The 20,843-nt window shown below is 40.8% G+C and overlaps 1 protein-coding gene across 1 annotated transcript in view; it reads left to right on the top strand.

Moving 5' to 3' along the window:
- EPB41L4B (erythrocyte membrane protein band 4.1 like 4B) overlaps positions 1-16,813 on the top strand; it is a 169,248-nt gene extending 152,435 nt beyond the window's left edge. The window contains exons 23-25 of the mRNA XM_041408113.1: positions 6,337-6,405; positions 10,253-10,416; positions 11,988-16,813. Coding sequence (XP_041264047.1) covers positions 6,337-6,405; positions 10,253-10,416; positions 11,988-12,057 — 303 coding nt within the window. The 3' untranslated portion in view covers positions 12,058-16,813. The remainder of the gene's footprint in view (positions 1-6,336; positions 6,406-10,252; positions 10,417-11,987) is intronic.
- The last annotated feature ends 4,030 nt before the right edge of the window (positions 16,814-20,843 follow it).

Genomic DNA, 20,843 nt, shown 5'->3' with positions numbered 1-20,843 from the left:
GTATCTGTGAAATGTTATAACTGCAGCAAATCCAAGCTTTAGCAGAGACAGAACCTTCTACATCTTCTGCTCTCATGAACTCCCTTGACATCTGTTTGGGAGACAGAAGTCACTGGAGCACAGTCAAAGAGCCATGTAGCCACCTCCTGACAATGCCTCTGTGTTAGGAAGAGTTGCACAGTATCCCTCTAAGAGGGAGGAAAACACCTGATGGAGAGGAAAGCAGCTGGTGAGACATCAAGAAGGCAGTGTGTGCTGCCAGGTCATGTTCCAGGACAGGTGGACTCAGCCTGCAGCAAGGTCCAAAGAAGGGCTGGTGTACATCAGTGAGCAGAGGAATGACAAGCTCACCATTTGAGGGAACCCCAAGAGAACTTGTCTCATCAAGGATACTGTGGGATGAACATGGAGCTTTCAAAGTGGAGCTTTTTGAGTTTACCAGAAGGAATTGAGTGGTACCTGTGGGAAGGGGGACTCTGTACTGCAGTACAGTGCTCCTGTGGAAACTCACACCAAATCAGATGAGTCAAAGACTTGGATGCACTTATGTGGTTCTTAGGAATCAAAGAATATTCTTGGAAGTATTTCATTGATCTCCAGACTCCCCTAGTTTTTTACAAGATGAGTAAGGGAGACCCAAATACCAGATGGAACTGTGAGGGAGATTTTCCAGTGTTGTCTCCTCAGAGAGAGTGACAGGGCAAGGAGGTTCTGAACATGTAGCTTCTTCTTCCCTGGCTTAGCGGCTTGAACAGAAACCCATCCTCTTAGGAAACTTCTCATTTAGTGCCTCAGGGTGTTTTCAATAGTACATTTCAAAGAAGTGCCCTCTTTAATGAGTGTGAACAAAATCTGTCTGCTGGATATCAATTCAAAAACTAGAAAAAATCCTGCATCCCATGAAAAGAAGGTGGCCTGTCATGCAACGTGTGTGGGATTTGCACCAAATGTTGTTCATCAGGGCATTAAGTTCACACAGCTTTTTCCAAGACTAATTAATCAATAATGTTGCTGATTTATGTTTCTGTCCTGTTGCAAGTTTGCTGCACTGTTTTGGTCTGATTTTTGCCCTGTGCATCCTAGCAGTGATTATGCCTACCTGTCATGCTGGTTATGTTGCCACAGGAGAAGGACATGAACTAGGGTTGACATAATCCGAGTGTTCAATTATTTCAGCCTGAAACTGCACCCACTCAAAAGAATTTGTTTGTCCCTGTAGATATTGCATGGGAAAAAGTACCAGAAACTCCTTGGGTTTTTACATTTTCTGCCTCAGTATTCATTTTAGCCACTGAAATGGTATGACAGCAGGCAAGGAGCTTTACTGAAAAATTGTGGAGCCTGGAATCTTCACACTGGTTTTGGAAACTAGGCCTAATGTTAAGTCATATTTTTTAAGTCATGTCACATGTCAGGACAGGGAAATGGTATTGCAATATCCTCCAGACATCTCAGCTGATGTCCTTTTCTAATTTGATTAATTTGATGAGTAGAAAAATGTCTCTGTGCTCTATAGATATGATGGTATTCAATTTACATTGTGTATTTTGAAATAAAGCACCATGGAATATTCCTCTGGCTCTATGTGTATCCTGAGGGCCTTATTTATGACACTGCTTCAGGTGTTTGTTAGAAGCTCTGCCTCTTCTTGCTGCAATGCATGGGAATCCAGTGAAGTGTTTGGCCTAAAGTCTGTCTTCCATCTGGTCTGTATATAAAGTGACAGTGCAAACCCACTGAGGTCACACATCTTCACCATAATATTACAAATGCCTCTGATTAAGGTGCAGGGGATGGCAGTGAAGCAAAGTGTCAACAGCAGAAAATGTTACTGGACCTTTTTGGAAGGATAATTGTGCCAGGGCAGTGAACATACTATTCCAAAGGCAAGGGAACATGTCCAAATTAAGCCCACTTCTCCCAAAAGTAGTATTTTTTTGCCAAAGCAAGGACATTTATAATATTTCCATCTAATAAAAATAGCAAGTAACTGATTTTATACCAAATGCTAAGAAAATGGGAATACTCTTGTCCTTTTGTCCTTTTGTCCTTTTTCTTCCTTCTCTCTTCTTCATTCTCCCTTGCTATATAAATATCAAGGAAAATCAGCGATGTTAATTCTTTCTGGCTGTGGCAAAGATTCCTCCAAAATATTGGAGGAATCCACTCCAATGGACAGCAATAATGCAATAAGGATCTTTGAGTACTAGCAGAAAATTATCCACGGAGGAATAAATTTTTGCTTTTTTTTTTTTTTTTTCCCCCACGAAAATTGATGTGACTGTTATATCTGACTGGTTTTCAGATTTTTCACCTTAAAGATTACTCAGCCATTGGACTTCTCTTGAGACTATGCCAATACTTTGGGGTTTTTTGCTTTGTTTTGTTTTCTTTTTGAGAGTCAACTGTTCTTTTAAGCTTAGTAAATTCTCAACGTGCCAAGCTAAATGTTCCAGATAAGGAGCTACTTGTCCAAAGTAGTTCTGCTATGCTAATGAACCCTGACCTTTCAAGGTCAATGCAAGGGGCATTTCAGGTTGTGAAACAAGCCTTCAGCATGTGAGATGCTGCTGGAATGCCAGCCTTCTCCACTCTCCTTTCATGCCATGCCGCTGCCACCTGACAGTTACTCATGGGGCCTGCCTTAAAGGCCGTTTTATGGCTGTGACTTTGACTGCAAGACTCTTGGCACTCCTGCAGAGAGAGCAAGTGTGCTTGAAATCAAGTTTCGTACTTAAAAGCCTGTCTGTGCTGTTAAGGAGAGCACAGCTCTAACCTCTGTTAGAGGTTGCTTATGCTATTTCTGTAGCCCCTGTGACACCAGTTAGTCCATTTTGCTCTCATGGAAGAGCCTGACTGTACCAGAAAATGCCCATCTAAATAATGTGGATGAGATTGCTGCTCCGTCTGCCACGACAGGAATTGTGCCCAGTTGTAGATTTTAAAGATGTTACTTGTTTTGTTTCATACCAAAGCAGATAGCAAACCTCACTCTGGTCTATAGGCAGTCCATGCACGGACCTGAGATCATCCTGCACCATCCAAATAATGTGGATGAGATTGCTGCTCCGTCTGCCATGACAGGAATTGTGCCCAGCTGTAGACTTTAAAGATGTTACTTGTTTTATTTCATACCAAAGCAGATAGCAGACCTCACTCTGGTCTATAGGCAGCCCATGCACGGACAGCCACTGTGTTTTACTTCTCTGAGCAGCTAGAGCTCAGCTTCCTGAGATCATCCTGCATATGGAACTACCCACTTCCTCTTACGTCTTCCTTTTCCCTTTGTATGTGCCATCCCAGGTAAAGCCTGGAAGCTGTTCAGGGTCTCCAGATGCTGGAGGAGCTTTGAAGTAGGCAGTAGAGTTGGCTCTGCCCTTCTGTTCTCAGTTTCCAGGTGGCATCTTTCTACTGATGCTGCCATGACAGGGAGAAGAAAGTACCCTGGAAATGTTAAAATTCTGCTTCTTCCATGTGAGTTAGGAGATATTTAAAGGTATGTCTTCCTCCTAGGGCAGGGAGAGAGGCTGTGTGGGGAAGGCATAACATTTAGCTTCTGGTCAGGGAGTTGTTTTTTTTCTTTCTGAGCTACTCTGAGACTTTTGACTTCACGCAATAAACTCAGCTCCAGTGCTAGGGTAAGGAAGAGACTCACTCATGATGCTGCTTTCCTTGTGTGGTGGGGTGGGAATCACAGGCTTTCCTTCACCCTTCCAGGTCCTGGCAACTGCTACTGCTGGCCATGGTGAACATGCAGGACAGTTAGGTCAAAGTAGCTGAAGTATATTCCTGGCTGAAGAGAGCTTTCAAATTTCCAAGTCAGGTTTCACACAAACCAGTTTTTAATGTGATGCTTTCCACACAGCCGTCTCCCCATCCTGCATATCCTCTGTCTAAACAATATTATAGAATATATTTTTTTCTGCTATTGTATGGATTAGAATGTTGTACCAACTTCCTAGTCAGAAGAGAAGAACTTCTTGCCAATGTTGAAGAGGCAACAACAGTGTTGTCTCTCTGCCTTGCCTATGGAAGCTGTCAGCAAGAATTTAATCAAGGCCTGATCCAATCAAGAAACTCTGTTGTGCCTTTTGAGTAACAGTGGCCTGTTCTCAGAGGCAAAAAAAATATGGGGGAAGAGTAAATACTAAAGGCTAAATGGGATGGCTTGTTTATCACTCAAATTTCACACAGGTATGGGTTTTTTCCCCTCTGTTTCCTGATTTCTCTTTCCACTTTGTTTAAAAGGCCAGAAATTGAGGGGTTTATAGTGAACCTTTTGTGAACATTGTGATCGTTTGTGAACTATTCTCAAGATTAAAACAGCACAGCTCCCTGAGAGAGGGACTCACACTGATAACATTTCTTGCCCTGTTTTGATACATAGGCTGACCTCACGCACATCCACAGATTGAAGTGCTGATTTTGCAAGAGGTTGTTCTGCATGGCTGTGGGTCACAGCATGTGATCAGGCTGACTCCTGTTATGTGCCTCTGCTCCCAACTCTCAGTGGATTTTCCAGTATTCTGCATAATTTTCCTTTCCTGCGTTCAGTAACTGTGCTTCATTTCCTTAATGAGACTAACCAGCAAAATTGGAGAGATTTTATCTGTGGGATATCAAACTCATATGGCACACGAGCAACCAACTTCCCATCCCTGTTTGTCTTTGGCTCAAAGATTTTATTTGTAACTGAGTACACTTGTACTTTGTACTGTAACATCATACTGTAAACCCTTCATAACCCGAGAATGTCAGCCTGAGCTCATGGGTATTTGCTGTCTCTCAAAAGAGTGAGATATGCGACAGCTGTCCAGATTTGGCTCTGGGTATAATGTAAAATTATGTCAGCCTAATGAGTTAGGTTCAATCAGCAATAGAGCGACATACATACACGTTGCTAACAGGCATGAATATAGTATTGTAAAATGACTGTGAAACTTCCTTTAAAAAGTTTGCATAGAAAATTGTGGTTTGAATAATTTCTCATTTGCAGAGTTGTTAGCTCCTTTACGCCTGTGTAATTTATTTACAAACACCTTTACTCTGTTAAAAAGTTATTTACATGCTTGACAGTATCTTTGCTATCCATACTCCTCATGTGTAAGAAGCCTGACAATTAATTCCACGTTTGCAGAAGGAAGCCCACAGAGAGCTGTTAATTTCCCTTGGTACCTTATAAGCCAATATGTTTCTGCTATTTTATTTGCAAAATAAACACTGTACATTTACTTAATTATATTTGATGTCATAATTCCAGGTTTTTCCCTGGCCTACAGGGACTCAGGGCCCTCAAGGTAGCTTTCCTCATTATTAGACAACAGTTGTATAGCTGTAGTTAGTAAATTATGATTGAAGACATGCATAACAAAGCAATGCACAGCAGTTTCTGTAATAAAGTGAAAAACACACCTTTACAGTGAAAAATGTAATTTTCCAAAGGGAAAGCATGAAGTGCAGTTCAAAATTCAAATGTTTATTTGCTATTTTGTCCTCTCTGAATGAATGAATAATAATATCTGCATTCTAAAAGGAAAATAATGAGAAACAGCATTCACAATGAAGTGAGACAGATATTGTTGCTGCTTTTAATATATTTTTAATTTCAGCTAATGTTTAAAACTACTTTAAGGGCAGAAGTGACTTCCAGCAGGGTCTAGTCACGCCAGTGACTATATCCTCATGGACCAAGCCTTCTTGACAGATGGATATGTTGGTCTCTCTCCTCTTTGTTTCCATGCACTTTTCAAAAAACCTCCAAGGGCCATCCTTTATCCACAGCCCTCTACTCAACACAGGGCATCCTAGCTGCCTGAAACAAAGAGCTGTCCCCATGGTTTTTCAATATATGATTTTCTTTTGATCCTACCTTGCATGATTGTTTGTCTTTGGTAGCAACAGTGTAAGTGAAAATTTGGAAGTCTAAAATATTTAAAGCACAAGTTCTTTAGTCAAAGTTCCTGTACAGCAAAATTTGCTCCTGCACTTCATATTGCATGTCTTAAAATGTAGTTCTGGCTGAAAGAATCACATCATAATTCTGGTGACAGAATTGGAAGATATATTGTATGCAACCAGCTCTGTATTTGCTCAACATATTTAATTACATGGTAAAATTAATTTATCAAGTTTTCATATTTATGCTTTGACTATTCATCATCAGGTTTCTGTATGCATTTTTGGAAGGGTCATTTTTGGGTCTGGTCCAAGCACTGCTGAACTGCTCTGATTTGTTGGATATGTCACTGGATATGTAGTTGCAATGCTTTGCTGCTTTTTTTTTCTTTTGCATTTTATGCTCTGAAAGTAACATCTTTTTCTTTATCTTTTTTAAAGATAAAGACATTCCCTGCTGATACATCTAATCCTTTTTTCGATCCCTTTACAACAGTACCACAGTTTTCTGTAAGTAGAACATGCAAATAAAAAACTGTGTTTTAACACAATTCCAACTGATTTTTTAAGTGTCAGAAATCTATGCACTAAGCACTCCTCAAAAAAAAAAAAAAAAAAAAAAAAAAGATAAATTCCAAGTAGAAATTAAGAGTACAAAGCAGTTAAATATTCCCATTATACAAAATGTTGCCTGCATTCAGACTTTGCTGCTTACTAGACAGAGGACTAAAAGTTAAAGGTCAAGGTTCAGCGCTAATGAAGTCAGTCCCAAAATGTTGTTCATTTCAGGACTGTAGAGGACACTGGTGATGCTCCCTAACATCTTTACAGGGAACAGTAAGGGAATGGGAAGATTTAGTCCTCTGTCCAGCAATTGCATGGCCTCCTGCCTGAAACCACCTGCTGTACCATCACAAAGAGGGCCCTGATTTTCATTGGATGCATAGCTGAACTTTAAAGAATTATAGTTAGTGTGTGAATGACTACAATGGTATCTTTGTACAACCTCTCATGCTTACCCAAGAACTTGAATCCAGTATTGAACTTCATTCTTGTTAAATATTCACAGAAGAAGTGACTTAGGATTTTGGTGAGGTAAACTACATACAAGCAGAAAACAATTATCTGACAATTTAAAAGTAACTATGTTCAAAATCTTGTTTTTGTGGCAGAGGCATTATGTAATAAGTATGACCAAAAAACCATGACAAAATTAACTACTCTTTAAGAAACACTCTGCTTATAAACACCATGTAAAATTATTTATAATTTTAAAGTTACATTTGCAAAATGAAGCATTTCAGATTTTGACCTTAAATTTTACTGGTTGCAGCAATCTATATCTGGCATATAATCCAAGATAAGTTACTTCATTTACTGTTGGGTCATGTGAAGGTTCTGGCTGTATTTAATGATTTAAAGAAAGAGGCTTTTCTTTCACAATGAACCTGATCATGGGCTTTTATGTAAATATGTTTTTCCTACTCTCCAAATAGGTACCTTAAAGCCAGAGTTAGTTAGCCTTCCCAAGCTGTGTAAGTGCCACAGTTGAGGTCTAATTAAATGCATTTGAAAGTACACAGGAATGTCACATCAATGTTTCATTATGTCAGCCAAGTCCAGACTTAAAATTGTGATAAAACCTAACCCAAAGCTACAGTGCTTGTGTCTTTCACAGTACTCCTTTATCTAAGCAAAACGATGTGGCCCCCAAAATAGCTTTCCCACTAATTAGTATTGATTGTCAGACATTATTTTTCTGTCTCTGACAGTTAGGATGAAAGCAAAATTTAGGATGGCTATATGACATACATTTTCATAATTGGGGGGTCAGAACTCTAAAATACAAACAGAAGGTATACCGATATACTTACCCACAGAAATTTCCATATTGCAGAAAATGGCTATTTCATGGCAAATTCAAATGCTGAATTTTTGTTATGTTCTGTCACAAGAAAAGAAGCAAAGCAAAATTCAAACTAATCTTTCTGAAATCTCATCTTCTCCCCATAAATTTCCATTTCCCTGTGCAGGGTGGAGAGAAAAACTGAAATCACAAATATTTAAAATACCATTGCAATAAAAACCGAATTATGTATGATCCATCACGTGATTCTGTACATTCCTTTTAGTGAGTTATGTACACATATGTGTGGTGAACAAGCAGCTACCCATGGGACTGCACAGAGATGGGAAGACAATTAGGAGAGTTAAGTGGCTTTGGTCCTGTGTTTCATAGCTCTCTGTCCCAGTCCAAAGTGAGGTGTCTGTCCACAGGAGCATTTTAGATCATCCTGATGCACTGCTGAGGGCCTGAAGAGAGCTACACCACAGGCAGGAGCTGTAAGGGAAAGGTAGCTAGGACTTGCAGGCAGACCTAACTGATTGGTCTCTAGTCACATGCAGACCCAGATGGTAATGTTTGGTAATTGTTTTTATTTTTTTTCTTTTTTCCTGTCCTTGCTTCGACTTACCCTCCACTTTTTTTTTTTTTTGTTTTTTTTTTTTCCCTCCCCTCTTAGAAGAAAACATTGGAAAATTATTGAGCAGGAAAAGAATTATATATAGTGATGTGTAGAAGGCTTTACCTTTCATGTACACCTTCTAATTTGGTGGTGTATATGCAGTTGCGTTGATTTGATCAGATGAAAAATTGGATGACTTTGTTACTTGGAATGTTTAAATATATGCTTCAACCCAGGAACCCTCTGAATTTCAGAGATTTCCATAGAAAAATGGTAGGCATGATGGCCATATTCTCAGACACATGTAAGTCACATAGATTTAAATTAATGAAATTATATCTGTTTAGACCAGTTAAATATTTAGCTTAAGTGTACTGTGCAATCAGATACATGTATAAAAAGATGCTTTGGATATCTACTGTAAAATAATCATCCAGAGTAAACACACTATGTAACTCAAGGCAATTCTTCAGCAAGTGTAGTTTGTCATCACTCTGCTGATTTCAGTGAGGCTGGGAGAATTTACATCAGCTTCAGAGTGATGTCTTCTTCTCGTGCCATAGAATGAGATCTGGCAGTCCTGGGAGCACAGGGATCCCATATGAGTGATGCCAAATTTCGTATCCCTGCAGTTTGTTATGTTGAGTATTAAAAGCTGAATTACAGAAAAATTGGAACAGGTCCTATTAGCCATTATTTAAACACACAAGAGTTTCTTTAGTTGATTTCACATTTTTCCATTTTACTGATTTTGTGGAATTAATGGAATTCCTTTTGCTTCTGAGGTTATTTTGGATCATTAGAGATGTGTTAAAACATGTTAAAAAATGATGATAAGCAAGCAAATCTAAAACAGACAGTCTTTCCTGGGCTCAAATAGTTTTCCCACTGTTTAAACTTAGTTTGTGAATCACTTGCAGAGGATTGCAGAATTTGAGAAATAATTAGACCAAAAAGAGAGGTTGCTCTTGAAATAGCTGCTTTCTTATGATGGTGACTTTTCCTCCTCCCTACCTTAGACTTTGAACCAGGTTCAGAAGAAATAGTCACCAAGGAAGAAAGGTAGGTTACAGATACCAGTAGGAGCGTGTTTTAATGACCCTGACACACTGACAATTACAGTTGCTCTGTGTTCTTCCCAGGTTAGGGTCAGACATGCACCACAGGCACTAGCTGCTGTGGTTTGACATAAGAAATACCCCACACCAAAAAGCAAGACAGGGCTGTTTGAGTTTTAGGGGTCCTCTCCCTCTGGTTGTAAAAATAACCCTGTCTTTCCTATAATATTGTTGTGCTGAAATACCTCACCTAAAGACAGGAGATGGTTGCTTGCTGTTTGTCTTAAATCTGCACTTCCAATATTGTTTTAATATTGCCTTTCACTGGATACAGAGGGAATATTTCTCTTGAGGCATGTTTCAGTTAGCAAAAGTGGGAAAGAGATGGAGATTTTGAAACCTGGACTCCTAAAAGCCCAGACTCCCAGCTGTTAACAAAACACAGAGTAGTTAGAGGACCCACCAGAAAAATTGTATAAGATTCCTGAAGAATATTCCAGAAATCTCATATTGTCAACATTCTGCATAATTTTTAGGGAAAATACAATAATGATAAGTGTCATTCTCCAAACTGATCCCGTTTTTTACCTGAATGCTGCCAGTGCCATATGTGTCATCTCACTCAGGGCATGTTGCAATCAGGCTGGTCCCTCAGGTATCCAAAGAGGTGGCTGTGGAGCCTCTGCACAGAGGTTATAGCTACAGCCTCCCATTTGTTCTCATTCTTGTTGTTGTTGTTACTGTGTGCTTGGATAGCGAAGGATGGTGAGACCAGTAGAAGCTAATCTACAATTTTTCTTTCTGTGTGTGTGTATACATATTTTTTTTTTGTAGGCAGAATTTTCAGACAGCAAGTTACAATGCTGTGGGGTGCAGTCATCTCCTAAGATTACGCTGGTGTCTCCATCACCTGTCCTGAGGTCCCTGGCAGAGACTATACCGACTCCAACAGTCCAGACAGTATATACATCGCATAAGCCAATTTCGCTGGCAGACAGGTACTGTGCAGTTCTTTCACAGAAATACTATGATGTTTTCTGCTTTAATGGAATCAGCCTGATTTCTCTTTTTCTGTCATAATTGCCATAAAGTGTCATGTTCTCTTACGCTGAAAGATTTTTGCTTGACTACTTCAGAATAGGTGGGTTATGCAAAGAAATATCTGTAACTGATATTCTCATGCTCTGAGATAAAGAAAAGCCTACCTTAATTAATTGCTGCAGCCAGCAGTGTACCATTTCTGTGACCAGTGGCCTGGAGACAAAGGGTTGTGCAGATTTTCCTCAGGCAAGTAATTTCGTCTGAACCACAAAAGTTTTAATAACTGCTGTTACCATTTGTTTTTTGAAATTAGATGTCCATGGGGGAAACCTGAGTTTGAGAAATGTCTGTTCTTCTAAATGAAAAACAGGCATTGGTTTGGGTTTTTTTTCTATTTTAGTAATGTCAAACTACAGCGGTCTTGTAATTTCTCAGAGAATCAACAAGCTATACCACCTTTCCACAGACAGACTCTTTTCAGTTTTCTATTCTTTCATCCTATTGGTTTTGCATGCTGGCTTCTTATTCTATAATTTAATCAAAGCTGAACTTCCCAAGCTGATAATTTACTGAATCTAAATGTAGCAGTGGATATAGTCAGTACTTCTAGAGCACAATAGTTCAAGGCTTATGAAGAAAAAATTATTTCTTTGACATCATAATGAATAAATCTTTCATGCTTTTGGATTCACAGTCGATTCCCATTTTTGGTTGTTAATTATTTTTTGCAGCTGGCTAATTGCACCTGCACACTTATTCAACATTGCTTACTCATCTAAAAATTTATCATTCAAATGAAAAAGTAATTCTGAAGCTGTGGTGCTAAACTCAGCTTCTCTAAAATGTCTCATACACAGGTGGGTGATTCTAACCCTGCTTGTGCATGAATGGGCTGCAAGGTTTCTGCAATGCAGTTTAAATCTCCAAAATGTGTTACAAGTGTGAGATACAAAACCTTCAGACTTTCAGAACAGCATAGCCAACAGTTTCAGAAATTGAATCACTAAACCATGGTACTCTCAGGGTTACAAACCCTCTGGGCTCTGGAGTGAATTGGTGAGAGTAAGGACCTCAGCTCTGATTATCATCCTGATATGTGCAGGACTGTGCTAAATTCAGCATAGCTATATATCTATGTATATGGATATCCCTCAATATCAGATCACACCAAGGAGCGGAAGGCTGTAACAGTAGTCTGTCATAAAGGTATTTGCTGTAGCTCCTCCATTTTTAGAGTCCTTGTCCAGCTTCCTTTGAAATCAGTAGCCTTTAATGGGGGTTAGATGAAATTATAAACTGTTTTGCCATGTGGATCTTTTAATATCCTTCTTCTTGCCTCTGTTTGTTCATCAGAAATATCAAGTGATACTTGTTTTTGAATCAGCCATCAGTTTTCAACTTTTTCACTGAATTGTGTCTGACCTTTTTTTCCCCTCCTTTGGTATTTTGAAAATGTTAATTATTTTAAATTGAAATCTGAGACTTATTGTTGTTCCCATAATTGGCTGTTTGTGCATTAATTACACAGTGCTGAGACTCTGAGGCGTGAACTTGAGAGAGAGAAAATGATGAAAAGACTCTTGATGACAGAATTATGAAACTCGCACTTCCATCAGATGGAGAATGGATTGGGGCCTTTCATGTGCCTTCTGTCTGTTTACATTCCTCTGCTTCTGTGTACTCAACATAATGCATCGGGAAAATGTGTGATATTCCTGGCTCGCCTGGATTCACCGCGGTTGGTTAAAATTACGTCTTGGCTAGACTTTAACTTGAAGGAGTTCCTTTATTCATTTGCTGCTGGGAAATAAACCTTCAATCCTTTCTCTCTCCTGAGATTTTATACTATTAACACAATTAATTTCTGGTTTGGTTTTGGTAAATCTAGGGCAAAGAGGATCAGCAAGGAGCATACTGATTTCTATTGGGAAACACTGTTCTGTACATATGTTAATAAGTGCACAGAAATTAATGTTATGCAGAATATTTTGATAGTAACATAGAAAATATGTCATTTTGTACAACAGAAAATTGCAATGAGCTACTGCTATTTGTTAAGAGAACCATTTTTAAAGCAGAAGAATGATTATTACATCCTAACCCCAGGACTGTTAGTCTCCACAGAATAAATGGCTGTCTTATTAAATTCCTAACCTTAACCTTCCCTCAGAGATATAAGTAGCTGCAAGGGGGAGAGACACCCCACCATACAGATACACACACCCAATACTCCCTACAGCTTGTCACCTTGACCTAAACCTTCAGCAAAATCTTACCGTATTTCCATTAATGGATGAAAAAAATCCGTTGTTTAAAGTAATTTGCTACTGACTTTCTAGCTTGATACTGACTTTTTTAAAGCAAGTGAGGAGCTTTACCTTCTCCAGTTTGCCTAGGCTTTAAGGCTAGCCCACGCTCAGACATCTTCTGCCCCAGCACTGAAGGTTGCAGAGCCTCAGGGGTGTGGATGTAGCTCACATGAGGAGAATTTTTTCCTTTCTGGGTAAATAAGCCACCTTCCTGACTGACATGAATTAATTGGTCCCCTTCAGAAAAAAGAAAAATGATAGTTTAAGGCATAGCTGTGCCTATACCCATGGTTTTAACTCTACTACTCAGCACGTATGTCCCAGCAGACCTGTGCAGGACTATACATCCCATTCACCTCCAACACCCAAGCAGCCTCTACATCCAGTGGAGCTATCTCAGGCATGAAGGGGGGTGGGTGGTCCAACACTAGCAGAGCCACAGCCACAGGGAGGGAATTAATGGTATACAGGTAACACTACCAACTATCTCCTGGGGAAAAAAAAGGTCTCTGTTTCCCCTTGTTCAGTAGTGCAGGGTCATCTAAAAAACTAACAATATGTGACTGTCAGCTACTCTTTCAACAGGAAAGCTTTTGTGCATTTTGTATGGCTGAAGATATATATTTTTCTGTTACTCTGTACACTATGTTCTCTGATTTGTATTAAGATAAAATATTGCCCTTCATTTGGCACTGATTTTGATGGCTTTATCTCAGCTTAAGCAGTTTGTTTGTGTGGAGGCTGGGAAGTGATTGCTGTGAGATTGGGTTTCCTTCAGAGTTATCTTCTGCTCTTTTTCTAAAATGAGAGTTCTGGAGAGCTTTTTAAGACTGTGTCTTGCAGTGTGAAGGTATAAAATTACTTGTCTACTTTATATTTGCTGGGACAAAGAATTAGCATTAGGCCTCCCATTTAAATCCACCAAACACAACACTTTCTGGTTGCCATAAATTGGGTCAAAATACACAGCACAACTGTTAGGTAGAAAACCACATTACAAAATTTAATCAAGTGGCTCAACATGAGCAGTGGGCACAAGGAACCACATAACCACACCTGGACTGTAGATTTAAGGGCATTCCAGTGACTTTTCTGGGTAATCAGATATGACTTGTATGCTGTCCACCTGCTAGATACAGTGCCAGGACTCTTCTGTTCCTTTTGTTTTAATGCCCCATTCCATCAATCCAGGGTTCTTAAAAATTGATTAGGAACATTAAATCCCTGTGAGAAAATTGGAAAGGAGGGGAAAATGCACAGACAGAGAAGAATGCAATTTCCTATTATTCTTTTCTCACCACTTCCCAGAGAGTATTGGTGAGGGAGAAGCAGCAGCACATTTTGCCTGTGTCCAAATCACAGTGAGCATTTTAAAGAACAAATAAAAGAAAATTGTAACTAGAAATGCTGGTTTGGGAGAGGAAAACAAAGTAAGGTTGAGAATGGCACGGTGCTGACTAGCTCAATCTGGTTTTCTGCCTGTTAGGTAACACTCAGTTGTGTTTGAACTGGCAACAGTTTCACAAAGTCATTGTCAAAGAAAACCCAGAAAAAAACCCCAACCAAACAAACAGAAAAAATCTGAACACACCCTTCAGTCATACTGATTGCGATGGAGTGGACTTTAGGAACCCCACAATATGCCTTCAGGTTTGGGGGCAAAACAGATCCATGTTAGGACTGTCTGGTCACTTAAAGCAAAAACGTTTAGCAAAACTGAATGCCTGAGTCAGACTAGCCTACAAGATGTTCTGGCTCATAAGCAGTCTATTAGTTTATTGTTTGTAATGCATCATTTTTGCTCCCATTGTATAAATTTTTTTCAGCTGAAACAGTCAGAACCAGAAAACAAGTAACATGAACCAAGGTTACTTTATATGACCAAGTTTTATAACTGAGGCATGCTCTGGGATAGCTGAAGAAGGGCAGAGATTCCTCCTTCTTTGGTTCCCACCAGAAGAAGAGGGAAAGGCTCATGTGGCTGCTTAGTTTTTGTGGGACATTTTCTACAGAACAACTCCAAGTATGTTGCCTTGTCGTGTTTTAGTGTCTTATCCACTGGCTGCCACCGTTTCCTATTCTGCAGTATAATGGAGCTTTATTAAAACTGTTTTACTGAAGTCAAACTAAACTTTTAACTGTGGAATGTCATCATCTTGTTTTTTCTTACTACGTACCTTCTTCAGCCATGCTTGAGCGTCTCAGTTTTCACATCCTCTGAAGAAACACTTCTGCCTCACCTCTGGTTGGAAATTACAGTGTTAGGACACCTGTTACCCAAAACTGCTGTGAACAAGACAATGTTAACATGAACATATTGCAGAGGGGCAGATATTGCAGATTTGCTCCTACAATTTAACTTTACAGGTGTTAAAGGATACTCTGCCTGAAGGTATGTCTATATAATAGTGCAGAAGTATCTGAGCTAGCTTTAAGCTTGCATTTGTAGTTGTGGCAGCATGAAGCCCAGCACAGACTATCATTATCATGTACATTGACATGTGTAAAGATAATGCATTTGAACAGCAGCCTTCTGAAGCATGGTCTCCAGAGCTGGTGACAGAAAAGGGTGGCTGAAAGGATTTTGTCTCTTCAGCTCTCCTGGGAAAGGGTTCATCTCATCTAATATAAAAATGCTCAGCTCTCACCTGGTGAGAGATCAAAGGAACTGTCTTCCGGAGGTGCCTCTGACTTAAGTGTCTACCTTTATACTGATTAAAGTTAAGTGAGATGAATCCTGCTTTCCATCCCTCTGGCTAGGTCTACATTGCAAACCCTTGCTGACTCAGCTGCATCATCCAGGGTTCAGCTTTGAGGTACTGTTTGTGGTCGGCGTAGCTGTGCCAGTGAAAGCCTTGCGCGTTGGGTGTAAATAAACTGCCAGAAATATCCTTTTGTCAGAACAGCTTTTATCCCTTGTGGGAGAACAGAGAGCTGGGATAACAACTTGCAGTGACATAAGCACAGAGGCTTTGCTATAGTCATGCTCCACCTGGGAGTAGCTGGTTGATGAAACCTCCTGCTATAGCCACGCTGGCAAAGCTATCAGGGATGGCCCCGGCTTTTCGCAGTGCCCCGAGTGATGCTCCGGCCCCGTCAGCAGATCCCAGCTTTTCAGCGTGAAGTCTCTAAGCAGCGGAATGCAATGTTGTCATGTTTGGGTAATTCCAGCAAAATTTATTGGCCATTTAAATAGCTATGCAAGGAGTTAAATATTTTCTCATTTTGCGGTCTCTTATGGAAGCCAACCAATGTGCTTTGTTCTTTTTGTGTGGCTCAGCTGTTTCCATTATTTTGTTTTAAAAGGAATAACTGAGTTTTCTTTAGAAATGTTGGTTGAGATTCCACACCTCTCTCAGATCCTATTGTGTGTGCAGACTTTTCATGTTTCACAGACCCTGGAAGTGCAAAATTTGAAAATTAACTCCTCCAAACTTTCAGTTCATGGCTTCACTCTCTTGCAACAGGATGCCTACGTGCCCATTTGAAACAGAGCTAGCAATGCAGTGAAATGTTTCATTGGAGGCAGCATCATGTTTTGTTTGAACTGTTTACAAATAGCCTTTGCTTTTATTTATTATTTTTCTGAATACACTTCTGGTTCATTTGCTACAAAAAAACCTACTTGTAATTATGAAATGGAATATTTTTCTTTTTTTTTTTCTTTTTTTTTTCTTTAATGTCCTGATGTTCAAGGAGTTTGCAATAAATATACTGAGACTGATCTGTAATTGCATGTAAGATTAGCCTCACAACTGTGTTTTGTAAAGTTAAGCGCCGTAAAAGAAGCTGTAGATGATGTGGAGAAGGAGAGAAGATAGAGAGTGAGTGGAGGAGAAGGCTTCTTGGGCAGCTGCAGCATTGAGTGGTGGGTAGCAGCTTTAAAGCAAGACTGCTCACACCATTTTGTTTCACCTGAGTAGCAGCGTGTATCATCAGGCAGTGTATGATGGCATTTTGTTGAAAACATGCCTAAAGAGAAACTTTTACGGCTCCGCTGTTTACCTGTTCCTGTATTCATGCCTGCAATAAAAGAGATGAAAAATAAATCACAGAGTCTGAGCAATTTGTAGTCAAACCAGTCATTTAGGAGGCAAGGGGCGACATGCCAATTAAATGAAACATCTGCTTGTTAGGAAAGTGGATCTACCATCATATAAAAAATTGCAATGCAAATCAAAAATGAAGAGATAATTTCTTCATAAAGCCCAGAGGGTTTTCTTCAGCTTAAAGTTGCAGTCTAGTGTTGTAGGGTGCCAATTGTCTGTGGGGTCATTAAGTGGGGCACACTTTGCTGAACACCAGAGCCAGAAAACATTGGCAGGATCAAGGTAGACAAACACAAAACTCGGCCAGCTTTTGGGCTTTCATCTAGGGCTCAAAAGACAACAAAAAGTATTACTGGAGTGGAAGGGGTGGGGAAGAATGCTCCACACAGAGCTGAGAGACACCAGGTTGTTAAACTGCTCCATGGAGGAAAATTTATAAACATATTCACCAAAAAGACCCAAACTAAGCCTGTTTACTGTATTTGTTTTCCAAACACAATTAAAAAATTTCACTCCGATTTTGCCTTTCTTTCAATGTCTAAATGAAAATTGCTTCAGAATGTAACATTTCCCTTTCCTTCAAAGATCTCTAATCAGAGATTTAGAGATATTTTGACATTAACTTTCCCAGTGCACTTAGGAAATTATATCCCAGCAATGTTCACCCCATTTTTTGAGGTTGCCAAAACTCTGGATTCAGAAGGAATCTGATCCCAACCCAATTTCTCCATCTGGATCTTCTTCTATTTTAATTCTCTATGCAGGGAAATCAGAGGAGCAACAGCTCAGCGTTCTTCCAACTCTACTCAATTTATACCAAGAAAATTGATTATCCAGACAGCAAACCTAGTTAATTAATTCTCCTTAATAAAGATCTCTGCTAAAGAGCAGCATTCTGAGGTGCAGTGTAATGAGAAGCTGTGCACTAAAAGGTCAGCAAATACTCTTGTGGAATTCAGCTGCAATGGAGAAGTGTGGGGACATCAGATGTAAATCTGAGCAATCTTTTGGGTCGTTATCAGGTGACTGATCTATGATACTGAGTTTGAAGTCACTGGGATTGATTCTATATCTCTGGGGACATGCTTTCTCAAGCAGAAAACAGACTTTGCATACAGGCGCTGTTAAGTTGGGGCAGGGGGACAATAAGTCAATGGTTTCAGCCTGTCTGTGGTGCAAAAATTCTATGGCAGCAAGGGGGTAGGAAGGCACCCATCAGGGTGCAGACACAGACAAGGGGAGGGAACCCCAAGGCTCATGAAAGACGATGGCCATGCCTTTGCCAAGCACAGTGAAAACTTTGGGTCTGGTCAGCACTGGGATCCCCATGCCCAAATGCAGCTTGACCTGAAGGGCAACCCTGCAGCAAACCCTGAGTCACGTTTGGTTGTGACCAGATGTGCAGGAGGATACACCAGGGAATGAGGAAAATAAAAGACCAACTATTGCCCTTTCCCAGTCATCCCAGGACAACAGCAAACCCTGAGTCACGTTTGGTTGTGACCAGATGTGCGGGAGGATACAACAGGGAATGAGGGAAATAAAAGACCAATAAAAGACCAAAAATGCCCTTTCCCAGCCATCCCAGGACAGGTTCATGGGAGCATCCCAACTTCTGGTGTCAGATGAGGAGAGTAGGCTTGCCCTTTTTGTGAGAAGCTGGAAATAGGAGCAGTTTAGCTGTGGCATCAGATGAGTTTGACAATCCTGACCATTGCAACTACATCTTATGTGCTGCCAGTAGCACATGTGGCCTGTGAGGTGTCTCTTCACCAGTCTTTAGGGTCTATGATGGTCAGGAGAATAAGGGAAAACAACAACAAGAAGAAGCAACAGCAAGAACAGCAACAACCCATCCTGTCACCTGCTGGGCAGCCTGATGGCAAAGTATGGCCTGAAACATTATTTGCCTTTTTAGTTTATTTTAAAATTACAAATACAAAATTGTCTCATTACATAAGCAATATGCAATTGATACTAATTATGTTCATTTAATGAGTATTTCTACAGTGTGTGTGTTTGCTATATAATGCCAGTGAGTGCTCAGCTGTGTCATCAGAGTGGCATAAAAGCCACATGGATCTTTATTGTTTCATGCAGTGATTATTCAGTTCTTCAAGCAGGGAGCAAGTTAACCCTCCTTCATTGTTCTTCCTCTGCCTTTTATTAGCAAACTCTTTTGGAAATCCAAGAAAACCACAGCAAAAATTATTTACTTAAAAGACATTTGGTCAGTCAGCTTAGCATCCCAGGTACTCCATGATGTGAAGAACTCAAATATCTTATTTTTTTAATTATTTGCCTTGCTGCTCTCAAAAACAATAAAAAATCCCCATTATTTCTGTGCTAATTGTCTCATGCTCTGCTCTGGCTGCTGTCCCCCTTCCAGCAATGCCAGGCTTGACAAGGGCATAAGGTGGTGTGGCATAAGACAACAAAGACTGGGTGGGGTTTTTTTGGAGGGAGGAGTGCTAATAGCGCCCATCACTTCTGTCCTTCTTGGGGTGCATTTCTTGCTGTGGCTGACTCAACCTCTTCATTCTCCAAGGGGGGATGTGCACTGCTTTGCTGGGAGCTGAGATATTTGCAGCTCCATGACCACCCAGTGAGGGTTTGGGGCTGTTGAGGCTGAGAGCTGAGGTGCTTGTGTATGTCGGAGGCACCAATAAGAGCTGAGGCTCTGAGGTTTTGGAGGCTGCCTTGTGCCCGTGCTGTGAGGCCACAAATAGATGCATGAGGCTCTGCAGAGAAAGGTCAGTGTGAGCCGCCCCTCTACCTTAGTGTGCAAAATTAGGGATTTAGTGGTAGAAGTATCACTGTGAGACTGATTACTCCTCCCTCCTGCAAAGGCATTTCAAACATGTGCCCTCCAAAGCTGACCAACCCCCACAGGACCGGTGTTTGCTCAAGTACAGAGCGAGGTGTGCAGCAGAGCTGCAGCGGGTGCCTTTGGCAGTACACGAGCTCGCTCTGGGTGAGAACGGCAGTGCCTTTGTCACAGTGGCGCCCAGCTCCCTTGTGGCCAGGCCAGGATGACAGCTCCTGAGAAGCATCTCCGCCAGGGCTGCCGACATATGAAGACAGGGATGGGAAGTGCTGGAGCTGACAGCTCTGCAGCCCAAGAGTGCTCCCCTTTTTCCACTTCCAGCTCAATATGGGTTCAAAATGAGGCTCAGTGTGGGTTCCTGACAACTTGCCCTGGCTGTAGTGAGCCACTGGGAACAGAAGGTACCTCCTCTAATGACCTGGCTTGCAGCCCCTTAGTGCCTTTCTAGGCCACCCTGCCAATCCTCCTCCCTCCTCTGCTTGGTACTCACTCCCAGACTGCTTCATGGGTGCCTGCTTCCTTTACCCTTGTGAGCACCCCTTCCACAAAAAGCACCTCTGGCTTTGTTGACTTTCTAGTTGAAAATCTTTTGCCTTTTTGAAGGCCAGTTCTTGATTTCCCTGATGCTCAGACGGTGTTCCTCCACCTGCACTTTTCCACCTTTCCTCTGTGTCTCACTCATCTTTCACCTCCCCTTCTGCTGTCCTGGGTCCAGTGTCTAATAGGCATTAAAGCACAATGGGTTTTCTTGCCAACCAGGAAACCTCTGTGAGATGATCTCTCATTAGAGACCAGCTAGTGAGGGTCTGCCATCAGCCAGGGCTGCAGGAGCTCCCATCAAGTCCAGTAAATTCCTGAGGGTACACTGCTCAGCCTAAGTGACTCTCCTGCATACTCCACAGCACCAGAGAAGGACACAGAGAAGTGTTAAAGAGAGAATATCATCATTCACCCTACCCTTGAAGTGAGTGATTTTGCTCTCATATTTTGGATGGTTAATCTTCATTTTATCAGCCAGGCCTTAGTAAATGGAGGCACCCCAAAGAAGTGTGACAAAAGTCACCTTCCTTCCATAGCTCACTCCTTCTCTTTCTTCTTCCCTTTTTCTCCTTCCCTCCTTTTCTTTCTCCTTCCCTTCCTCCCATGCTTCTTCCCTTCTTCTCTCCTTTCTTTCTTCTTGCTTCAGACAGGGTATTTTT

This window comes from Onychostruthus taczanowskii, unplaced genomic scaffold, assembly GCF_017590055.1.
Source record: "Onychostruthus taczanowskii isolate IOZ18803 unplaced genomic scaffold, ASM1759005v1 scaffold29, whole genome shotgun sequence".
NCBI lineage: Eukaryota > Metazoa > Chordata > Aves > Passeriformes > Passeridae > Onychostruthus > Onychostruthus taczanowskii.
This window is presented reverse-complemented; position numbering and strand designations above follow the sequence as displayed.